This window comes from Procambarus clarkii, chromosome 40, assembly GCF_040958095.1.
Source record: "Procambarus clarkii isolate CNS0578487 chromosome 40, FALCON_Pclarkii_2.0, whole genome shotgun sequence".
In the NCBI taxonomy this organism is placed as follows: Eukaryota; Metazoa; Arthropoda; class Malacostraca; order Decapoda; family Cambaridae; genus Procambarus; species Procambarus clarkii.
In genome coordinates this window covers 28483809-28495565 of record NC_091189.1, presented here as the reverse complement: position 1 = coordinate 28495565, position 11757 = coordinate 28483809, and the positions used below count along the sequence as shown (strand labels likewise).

Below are 11757 nucleotides of genomic sequence, written 5' to 3'. Positions count from 1 at the left end.
AAACCCCAAGCCCTAACAACAGTCTATGATATGTTGAAAAAAACTGTGGACAAAGCCATAAATGTGTAAACATCATGGGCCCAAGGGTAGACCTCAGACTGGCTAGACCTAATGACACTGTACCCTTCAAGGAAGTGAGGCCCTGATCCCACCTGCTTGATACCTGCTTGATGGGGTTCTGAGAGTTCTTCTACTCCCCAAGCCCGGCCCGAGGCCCGGCTTGACTTGTTTGTTTGGTCCACCAGCCTGTTGCTTGGAGCGGCCCGCAGGCCCACATACCAATCACAACCCGGTTGGTCCGGCACTCCTTGATAAAAACAATCTAGTTTTCTCTTCAAGATGTCCACGGTTGTTCCGGCAATATTTCTGATGCTCGCTGGTAGGACCATGAACAACCGCAGACCTCTGATGTTTATACAGTGTTCTCTGATTGCGCCACACAGGAGAAACCAAAAGAGGTTTGCCCAAGATGAAGGAGCAGCAAGGAGTAATGACAAACCTCCAGAAATGTGTGTCTGAGGACTAGAGGTACACATTAGCAAACCCAGGAAGGATATGCTGAGGAATCCAGTTCGAACATGGACAGAGAAAGTAAAATATTCTGGCCTGAGTGAAACTCTCTCTACAGATAGAACTTGAAACCAGGCATGGTTGAAGGGCACCCAGGGTTCCTTCTCAGACTTGCCCTCCACCCCTCCCCAGCCCTGGAGTTCCACATGAAGACCCCAGAGCAGAACTGTATCCCATGCCCAATGCCTGAACAGACAAGACGGCATCATTCCAAGCTAAAGATTACCCTCCTAAGAAATAATAGGCTCAGAAACCCCAGGAAAAGATGGTTCAACTACCTCTGCTGTTGATGTGGATGGGGCAGAGTATGCCAAGCAACACCCACAGGTAAACCCTGCCCAGAATACAAACCCTCAGATGCTTCAGAGGCCAAAACAAGGTATGAGGAGGGGGAGTAAACTAGAGGTCTGGCAAACCATGCCAAGTGGAACTGGGAAAAGTGAAGGAGGAGCAAACACAGCAGGTGGAAGTCACCAACTCCTCCAATACATAATCCCTAACCACAATAAGGGCCAACTCAGGACATCTACTTGATCACCAAGCCACAAATAGCGAAACAAACCTATAAATCAATGATGATGATGATGATGGACATCTCTCACTCATTAATAGCGAGTGTGGGTTCGGAGGAGCCGATCCATAGCAAATCACTCCAAAGACGAGTAGGGCATACCAGGGCCTGAAAGTAAAGACCAAGGAGGACACCCAGGTACTAGAAATGCTGGCTGGATGAACTGACCTTGAATCCAGACCTGAGGATCAACAATTTTTGCATAGGGTGATAGCATCGCTTCATATATACACACATGCAAACCCTAGTGCACCCCACAACAATAAACCCCCCAATGACCCCAACCACAAAGCCTTACAAATCAAAGACTCTTGCATTATTCAGGGTGAGGCACCATATACAGCAGTATACTCTCTCAGGGACAAACACCCAAACCCACCAGAGATGTCACTCTTGTAAGGGCAGGGGTAGCACCAAATGACCACTTAAGAAAGGACTACCCTAAATACATGCAGCACAAGGCAAAACAAAACCTAGTCTTCACAACCAGTGAGGCATGGAAACACACACGTGAGGCAAACCACTAAACTTGGAAACAATACAAAAAGTAAATGGCCCCCACAGGACAGAGTCCAAAGGATACCTAGAAAAACCAGGACCGGCTAAAGCCAGTGACTCGAGAAGTGGTTATAAATTGGCGTCATCAGTGACTGGACCGAGTTCTGTTGACATGGATAGCCAGAGTTTTCATGATATTGCCACCAGGTGGTGGCTTCCTGAAACTAAGTGATTTGCTGTATGTCTTGGTCTTTCTGAGAACCATTGCCAGTTTTGCTTTGCTAAATTTTAGGATGTTTTCTTGGTGAGGTATGATTGTAACAATCCTGCTCCCAGATCCTTTATGAGGGAGAGGCCAGGTTCCAGCTGTGGCCTCCAGTAGGCCATTAAACACTCCTTAGGCTGATGTGACTTAAGTGGAGCTATCTAAGAGAACTAGCTACAGAGAGCCACCATTTGGCCTCTCCAAAAAGACTAGACAATACCTTCACATCATGACAGTGATGCCATTAGGTTAATTTGGATTTCTGTTTGTGTACGATTTCACAAAAATTTACCCAAATGCTAAAATCCAAAAGTCCCTTTAGTGCTGAAAGGCCTCAAGTTAAATACAGCTACAATACAGAGGTCAGGATTCAATAAGCACTTAAGTCCAAGAAACCTCCAAATTTTTCCTCAATCATGGCTGCATAAGTATACAGTAGTAATATATTTATTAAACAGTTCACAAGCTCCAAAATACTGGGATGTCACTCTCGTGCCAACGGTCTTATTGATACAGTCATCCTCAAACCACTTCACAGCTCATAAACTGTCCTATTAATACAAACTAAGACATCATGACTAAGGAAATCAAGTCTCTTAGGTGGGTTATTTGAGAGCTTGATGAATCCTAGTTTGGATTTGTTAATATATTTTACAAATTAATAAATACTCACCGGTAAATCTGTAAATGCTACACCAAGATAATGGCCATTTTTTGTGTAGAAACAAACATTGTCGATAAGGTTAATACCACAGCCAATTACATCCCCTGAAATGCATGAAAATCAATATTATTATTATTTGTCAAGTTGCAGTGCACTGATATAATATTATTTGTGATGATGAAGACAGTACAACAACATCCAGACTTTCAATATTTTATTCTTTCAATATCTTATTAAGAAGATGAGCAAGAACAAGTACTCTTCCTGTTGCTGCCACTTTTACTTGGAACAGTTATATTAGGGTAATGTAAGTGCTCCAAACTCTCATTAGTTGCAATGCAGATACTGTAATTACAAGTGCCTCTTAATTCCACTTAACTTATGCCAGAGAATTCTACATTCCAAGAAAGTGCTACACTAATCCTATAAGAGCTTATTACGAATAATCTCTCTTCCCAAGTGTATCGGCATCACCAGGCAAAGTGAGGATAAGCTTGAAATATGAGCCATCGAAAGCAGATGGTCACGAGTCTGAGTCAAACTCCAATAGCGTTCAGTGACAGACACTAGAGATACAGCAGATCATCAAACACCATCGACATTCATCAGGATGCATTATAACACTCAAACTGCCTGACTGGCCCTCTCATCACAGCTTGCCAAGCTTCACCTACAAACTTCTGTATACTACAGTCCTCCAAATACATGTACAGTATACTGTATATATTTATCTACTGTCTGTGTTTAGTGTCACCACAACTGATGAAACAATACCATGTTACACACTCATCTTATCCACCAGGATTTCTCCTCACTCCACCCACCTATTATCCCTCCCTTCACCCTCTTGTTTTGCCTTCCTCCACCCCCCCCCCTCCACCTACCTTCTATTTTGCCTCCATCCACCCTCCACCCCCACCCATTCCTCCTCCACCCTCCTCCCTCCACCCACCATTTCTCCTCCCCCACCCAACCATTCCTCCTCCCTCCACCCAACCATTCCTCCTCCGCCACCCAACCATTCCCCCTCCCTCCACCCACCATTCCCCCTCCCTCCACCCAACAATTTCTCCTCCCTCCACCCAACAATTTCTCCTCCCTCCACCCCACCATTCCCCCTCCCTCCACCCAACCATTCCTCCTCCCTCCACCCAACCATTTTCCCTCCCTCCACCCAACCATTCCTCCTCCCTCCACCCAACCATTCCTCCTCCCTCCACCCACCATTTCTCCTCCCCACCCAACCATTCCTCCTCCACCCTCCTCCCTCCACCCACCATTTCTCCTCCCCCACCCAACCATTCCTCCTCCCTCCACCCAACCATTCCTCCTCCCTCCACCCAACCATTTTCCCTCCCTCCACCCAACCATTTTCCCTCCCTCCACCCAACCATTCCTCCTCCCTCCACCCAACCATTCCTCCTCCCTCCACCCAACCATTCCTCCTCCCTCCACCCATAATTCCTCCTCCCTCCACCCAACCATTCCTCCTCCCCCCACCCAACCATTCCTCCTCCCCCCACCCAACAATTTCTCCTCCCTCCACCCAACAATTTCTCCTCCCTCCACCCCACCATTCCCCCTCCCTCCACCCAACCATTCCTCCTCCCTCCACCCAACCATTTTCCCTCCCTCCACCCAACCATTCCTCCTCCCTCCACCCAACCATTCCTCCTCCCTCCACCCAACCATTCCTCCTCCCTCCACCCACCATTCCTCCTCCCTCCACCCAACCATTCCTCCTCCCTCCACCCATAATTCCTCCTCCCTCCACCCAACCATTCCTCCTCCCCCCACCCAACCATTCCTCCTCCCTCCACCCAACCATTTTCCCTCCCTCCACCCAACCATTTTCCCTCCCTCCACCCAACCATTCCTCCTCCCTCCACCCAACCATTCCTCCTCCCTCCACCCAACCATTCCTCCTCCCTCCACCCAACCATTCCTCCTCCCTCCACCCACCATTCCTCCTCCCTCCACCCAACCATTCCTCCTCCCCCCACCCAACCATTCCTCCTCCCTCCACCCAACCATTCCTCCTCCCTCCACCCAACCATTCCTCCTCCCTCCACCCAACCATTCCTCCTCCCTCCACCCAACCATTCCTCCTCCCTCCACCCAACCATTCCTCCTCCCTCCACCCACCATTCCTCCTCCCTCCACCCAACCATTTCTCCTCCCTCCACCCAACCATTCCTCCTCCCTCCACCCAACCATTCCTCCTCCCTCCACCCAACCATTCCCCCTCCCTCCACCCACCATTCCTCCACCACTACTTCTCCTCCCTCCACCCCTATTACACTTAACCCCCATCGTTTACCACACTAATAATATTGCACACACAATAGTTCTTATGAATGAATTGGTATAACAATAAAGATATCAATCAGGTGTTAAATACATCAGCACAAAATAGATCACTATGGATATAAATTGGATAACTTTACAGTCAGGAAAGATCTTGGTAAATACTGGTTTGGAAACCGAGTGGTAGATTCATGGAACAAATCTTAAGGTTATCTCAAGATGATTTCGGGACTTAGCGTCCCTGCGGCCCGGTCCTTGACCAGGCCTCCTTTTTGTTACACCCTCAGGAAACAGCCCGCAGCATCTGTAACTCTCAGGTACCTATTTACTGCAAGGTGAGCAGACACATCACGGTGAAAGAAATTCTGCACATTGGTTTCCGCCTCCGCCGACGATCGAACCCAGAACCTTAGGACTATGAATACAAAGCGCTGTTCACTCAGCTGTCAGGCCTCTCATGGGTCAACCACTTCTGCAGTTTCCTGTATTCATATATTATCTCTTTCCCTTACTTTCACACACTCAGAAATGAGAGAGGGGAAGAAGAAGAGGAGAAGAAGAAAATAAGGGGAGAAAGGAGGAAGAAGAGGGCAGAAATAAGAGGGGAGGAAGAAGAGGGCAGAAATAAGAGGGAAGGAAGAAGAGGGGGGGGAGAGAGAGAGAGAGAGAGGGAGGAAGAAGAGGGGGAGAGAGAGAGGAAGAAGAAGAGGGGAGAGAGGGGGAGGAAGAAGAGGGGAGAGAGGGAGGAAGAAGAGGGGAGAGAGGGGGAGGAAGAAGAAGAGGGGGAGAGAGGGGGAGGAAGAAGGGAGAGAGGGAGGAAGAAGAAGAGGGGGGAGAGGGGGAGGAAGAAGAGGGGAGAGAGAGGGAGGAAGAAGAGGGGAGAGAGAGAGGGGGAGGAAGAAGAGGGGAGAAGAAGAGAGAGGGAGGAAGAAGAAGAGGGGAAGAGAGGGGGAGGAAGAAGAGGGAAGAGAGAGGGAGGAAGAAGAGGGAAGAGAGAGGGAGGAAGAAGAGGGGAGAGAGGGGGAGGAAGAAGAGGGGAGAGAGGGGGAGGAAGAAGAGGGGAGAAGAGAGAGGGAGGAAGAAGAAGAGGGGAAGAGAGGGGGAGGAAGAAGAAGAGGGACGAGAGGGAGAGGAAGAAGAGGGAGGAAGAAGAGGGGAGAAAAAGAGAGAGGGAGGAAGAAGAAGAGGGGAAGAGAGGGGGAGGAAGAAGAAGAGGGGAAGAGAGGGGGAGGAAGAGGGGAAGAGAGGGGGAGGAAGAAGAAGAGGGGAAGAGAGGGGGAGGAAGAAAAAGAGGGAAAGAGAGGGGGAGGAAGAAGAAGAGGGAAGAGAGAGGGAGGAAGAAGAGGGGAAGAGAGGGGGAGGAAGAAGAAGAGGGGAGAGGGGGAGGAAGAAGAAGAGGGGAGAGGGGGAGGAAGAAGAAGAGGGGAGAGAGGGAGGAAGAAGAAGAGGGGAGAGAGGGAGGAAGAAGAAGAGGGGAGAGAGGGAGGAAGAAGAAGAGGGGAGAGAGGGAGGAAGAAGAGGGGAAGAGAGGGGGAGGAAGAGGGGAAGAGAGGGGGAGGAAGAAGAAGAGGGGAAGAGAGGGGGAGGAAGAAGAAGAGGGAAGAGAGAGGGAGGAAGAAGAGGGGAAGAGAGGGGGAGGAAGAAGAGGGGAGAGGGGGAGGAAGAAGAAGAGGGGAGAGGGGGAGGAAGAAGAAGAGGGGAGAGAGGGAGGAAGAAGAAGAGGGGAGAGAGGGAGGAAGAAGAAGAGGGGAGAGAGGGAGGAAGAAGAAGAGGGGAGAGAGGGAGGAAGAAGAAGAGGGGAGAGAGAGAGGAAGAAGAAGAGGGGAGAGAGAGAGGAAGAAGAAGAGGGGAGAGAGGGAGGAAGAAGAAGAGGGGAGAGAGGGAGGAAGAAGAAGAGGGGAGAGAGGGAGGAAGAGGGGAGAGAGGGAGGAAGAGGGGGGGAGAGGGGGAGGAAGAGGGGAGAAGAGGGGAGAGAGGGGGAGGAAGAGGGGAGGGGGAGGAAGAAGAAGGGAGAGAAGGAGAGGAAGAAGAAGAAGGGACAGAGGGAGAGGAAGAAGAGGGGAGAGAGGGGGAGGAAGAAGAGGGGAGAGAGGGGGGAGGAAGAAGAGGGGAGAGAGGGGGAAGAAGAAGGGAGAGAGGGGGAGGAAGAGGGGAGAGGGGGGAGGAAGAGGGGAGAGGGGGGAGGAAGAGGGGAGAGGGGGGAGGAAGAGGGGAGAGGGGGAGGAAGAGGGGAGAGGGGGGAGGAAGAGGGAGAGAGGGGAGGAAGAAGAAGAGGGGAGAGCGGGGGAGGAAGAAGAAGAGGGGAGAGAGGGGGAGGAAGAAGAAGAGGGGAGAGAGGGGGAGGAAGAAGAAGAGGGGAGAGAGGGGGAGGAAGAAGAAGAGGGGAGAGAGGGGGAGGAAGAAGAAGAGGGGAGAGAGGGGGAGGAAGAAGAAGAGGGGAGAGAGGGGGAGGAAGAAGAAGAGGGGAGAGAGGGGGAGGAAGAAGAAGAGGGGAGAGAGGGGGAGGAAGAAGAGGGGAGAGGGAGGAAGGGGGAGATGGGGAGGAAGAAGAGGGGAGAGGGGGAGGAAGGGGGAGAGGGGGAGGAAGAAGTGGATAGATGGGGAGGAAGAAGAGGGGAGAGGGGGGAAGGGGGAGATGGGGAGGAAGAAGAGGGGAGAGGGGGGAAGGGGGAGATGGGGAGGAAGAAGAAGGGAGAGGGGGAGGAAGAAGAAGAGGGGAGAGAGGGGAGGAAGAAGAGGGGAGAGGGGGGATGAAGAAGAAGAGGGGAGAGAGGGGGATGAAGAAGAAGAGGGAAGAGAGGGGGATGAAGAAGAAGAGGGGAAGAGAGGGGGAGGAAGAAGAGGGAAGAGAGAGGGAGGAAGAAGAGGGGAGAGAGGGGGGAGGAAGAAGAAGAGGGGAGAGAGGGGGGAGGAAGAAGAAGAGGGGAGAGAGGGGAGAGGAAGAAGAAGAGGGGAGAGAGGGGGGAGGAAGAAGAAGAGGGGAGAGAGGGGGGAGGAAGAAGAAGAAGGGAGAGAGGGGGGGAGGAAGAAGAAGAGGGGAGAGAGGGGGGAGGAAGAAGAAGAGGGGAGAGAGGGGGGGAGGAAGAAGAAGAGGGGAGAGAGGGGGGGAAGAAGAGGGGAGAGGGGGAGGAAGAATGAGGGGAGAGGGGAGGAAGGGGAGATGGGGAGGAAGAAGAGGGGAGAGGGGGAGGAAGGGGGAGAGGGGGAGGAAGAAGGTGATAGATGGGAGGAAGAAGAGGGGAGAGGGGGGAAGGGGGAGATGGGGAGGAAGAAGAGGGGAGAGGGGGGAAGGGGGAGATGGGGAGGAAGAAGAAGGGAGAGGGGGAGGAAGAAGAAGAGGGGAGAGAGGGGGAGGAAGAAGAGGGGAGAGGGGGGATGAAGAAGAAGAGGGAGAGAGGGGGGATGAAGAAGAAGAGGGAAGAGAGGGGGATGAAGAAGAAGAGGGGAAGAGAGGGGGAGGAAGAAGAGGGAAGAGAGAGGGAGGAAGAAGAGGGGAGAGAGGGGGGAGGAAGAAGAAGAGGGGAGAGAGGGGGGAGGAAGAAGAAGAGGGAGAGAGGGGAGAGGAAGAAGAAGAAGAGGGGAGAGAGGGGGGGAGGAAGAAGAAGAGGGGAGAGAGGGGGGAGGAAGAAGAAGAAGGGAGAGAGGGGGGGGAGGAAGAAGAAGAGGGGAGAGAGGGGGGGAGGAAGAAGAAGAGGGGAGAGAGGGGGGGAGGAAGAAGAAGAGGGGAGAGAGGGGGGAAGAAGAGGGGAGAGGGGGAGGAAGAAGAAGAGGGGAGAGGGGGAGGAAGAAGAAGAGGGGAGAGGGGGAGGAAGAAGAAGAGGGGAGAGGGGAGGAAGAAGAAGAGGGGAGAGGGGGAGGAAGAAGAAGAGGGGAGAGGGGGAGGAAGAAGAAGAGGGGAGAGGGGGAGGAAGAAGAAGAGGGGAGAGGGGGAGGAAGAAGAAGAGGGGAGAGGGGAGGAAGAAGAAGAGGGGAGAGGGGGAGGAAGAAGAAGAGGGGAGAGGGGGAGGAAGAAGAAGAGGGGAGAGGGGGAGGAAGAAGAAGAGGGGAGAGGGGGAGGAAGAAGAAGAGGGGAGAGGGGGAGGAAGAAGAAGAGGGGAGAGGGGGAGGAAGAAGAAGAGGGGAGAGGGGAGGAAGAAGAAGAGGGAGAGGGGGAGGAAGAAGAAGAGGGGAGAGGGGAGGAAGAAGAAGAGGGGAGAGGGGGAGGAAGAAGAAGAGGGGAGAGGGGGAGGAAGAAGAAGAGGGAGAGGGGGAGGAAGAAGAAGAGGGAGAGGGGGAGGAAGAAGAAGAGGGGAGAGGGGGAGGAAGAAGAAGAGGGGAGAGGGGGAGGAAGAAGAAGAGGGGAGAGGGGGAGGAAGAAGAAGAGGGGAGAGGGGGAGGAAGAAGAAGAGGGGAGAGGGGGAGGAAGAAGAAGAGGGGAGAGGGGGAGGAAGAAGAAGAGGGAGAGGGGGAGGAAGAAGAAGAGGGGAGAGGGGGAGGAAGAAGAAGAGGGGAGAGGGGGAGGAAGAAGAAGAGGGGAAAGGGGGAGGAAGAAGAAGAGGGGAAAGGGGGAGGAAGAAGAAGAGGAGAGAGAGGAAGAAGAGGGGAGGTGGTATAATTTACTCTTGTGTGTTAAGACATAAATACACAAAGACAACAACAACACACCAGCAGGAGAACACTCCAGCGTACCTGTGGTGAAGGTGGGGCCATAAGGATGGCCGCTACCCGAGGAACAAAAAGAATGCCCGTCGTCGCCGTGATACCCAAACGAATTCTTGTCCCATCCTGGTAATCGGTTCATATTGACACCTTGTGATGAGAGGCCAATACCCATATACCTGAAAGATCCACAAACAGCAATACATATGCTACATAATTAGCACTGAGAATGACACTTCTCTTACTATCCCATCTTTCTAACATCTTCATAAATTGTATCTACCTTTCCCATTTCTCACATTGTATTTTTATATATTCCACAATTATTGTTCACATTCCATTTACCCACCTTTCCTAATTTCTCATGCCATTTCTATTATCTTACCTTCTCATTAAAAATGTTCTTTGCATTTAAATTTGCCATTTGCCTCATCTTTCCCATATCCCTTACCTTCCTGTTCCCCACACCTCCCTAACTTCTAACACCTTTTCTACTAACATTACCTTCCCGATTTCCTTTACATCTTCACTTATCCTTGCCTTCGTATTTCCATAACCTTCAATATTTACTTTGCTTTTACAACTCTCCATTTCTTACCAATTTTTCCTAACTTTCAAATTTGGTTTAGACCTGTTTTCCACATATCCTATACCTTCCCAATTTCTATAACCTTCCCCATTTCCCTTAAGTCACTACACTTTCCCAATTTTCTGTACTGTGCATTCTCAATTTCCCATATCGACCCCATTTCTCTTACCTTCCACCAAATGAAACAAATATCTGCCATATCATGACCTCTGCAGTACACAATGATCCAAAATGGCTTGTGTACTATGCTTGCCAAAATGCTACATCACCTCTGCATTAGGGAGATTCATTAATATAAGCATACAGTACAGGTACTGTACTTGTAAGGTTAAACCACTGTATCTCGTAAACTTACCCATCTCTGCCTTTACTGACGATTTTGACCTCATAATAATAGAGACCACATGCAGCAGGTATTGGATTCGTGGCACGGACACTAGCTGCATCTTTGTGATTCTTGCCGTGCCCTGCAAAACAGCACAGGATCTTGTAACAAAAAAAATAAATGTAATTTATACCGTCATATTTTTAGGAAAAAGGTTATTCACATACAGTACAGTATAGACAAATATGTTGTTATTGGGAGAGTGTGAGAGACAGATGCAGTAAAAAATTAAAAATATTACGAGATACTGCTTAATCTTAAGTAGCAGGAACATATACTGTATTATTAACAGTTCTACCTTATTAACTTATATATTTTATGATCATAAAATACCAAACATAAATATAACAGACATACAGTATTGTGACGATATACAATACTGAATCTCTGTTTGACTATACATATCATCTGTTAACAACGTGTGGCCCAAAAGCAGCTGACATTGATACATGTTAGAAATAGTCCATACAAAGTCCAAAACACACTCACATTAACCCAGGAAACCTCAATAACCTAACAACAAAGAAAAAGAATGGTACTGTACCTGTATAGAAAACTTTAACAAATGAAAATGAAGTACACTGTTCAGTAAATTACATAATAATTGGAAATGGTAATACAATACAATACAATACAATACCTGTGAGGGGGTAATACACAGGTGTTCTGAAGCAATTGATACAGTACTCATATCTACAGACTTCTATATAATATCAATGTGTTAACCTAATCCTATATAGCCCATTTGAGCTAACCAACACGAGGCCAGTTTCAAGTCTCGTAAACCGTGAATATATCAACGAGTGTCCAGATCAACATCACACTTTAACCAAGTTTCATCTGAACTTAAATGCTTAAAATAAAAATAATATTCTTAAATAAAATAAAAATACAGTAATATTCCTATTACAAAAGAATAAAAAAAATAAAAAGTACTGTAAATTCTACAGTTAAGATGTGGCCCGAGACGTCGCCCATGCCCTGCTTATTACGCACCACAAAGGGAACAAGTCGGTTCATGGGCATAACACACACACACAGACACACTCACCACTGTGTAGGGACTGGTGACTGCATGACTAATGAATCAACCCAAAGGGTCACAGGTTGAGGCCACTCCCATACAAGGCCCACATAAAGCTTCTTCATCTCAGTGATTCAGTCAATTCCTTAATAAAAATAATAAACCTGTACAAGTGTCAATAACAACCACACAATTAAACTGGACCATTGTCACATTCTGTATGCTATCAGGATAACATTTTCCAGC

At 49.5% G+C, this 11757-nt stretch overlaps 1 protein-coding gene across 2 annotated transcripts in view; it reads right to left on the bottom strand.

Moving 5' to 3' along the window:
• The window catches only part of RanBPM (Ran-binding protein M), an 81864-nt gene that overhangs the window by 60305 nt on the left and 9802 nt on the right, over window positions 1-11757 (bottom strand). For both annotated transcript variants that reach the window (XM_045742127.2, XM_045742128.2), the window contains exons 2-4: window positions 10458-10569; window positions 9544-9692; window positions 2578-2672 (exon numbers count right to left, since the gene is read on the bottom strand). In XM_045742127.2, the coding sequence (XP_045598083.1) occupies window positions 2578-2672; window positions 9544-9692; window positions 10458-10569 (356 nt within the window). The remainder of the gene's footprint in view (window positions 1-2577; window positions 2673-9543; window positions 9693-10457; window positions 10570-11757) is intronic.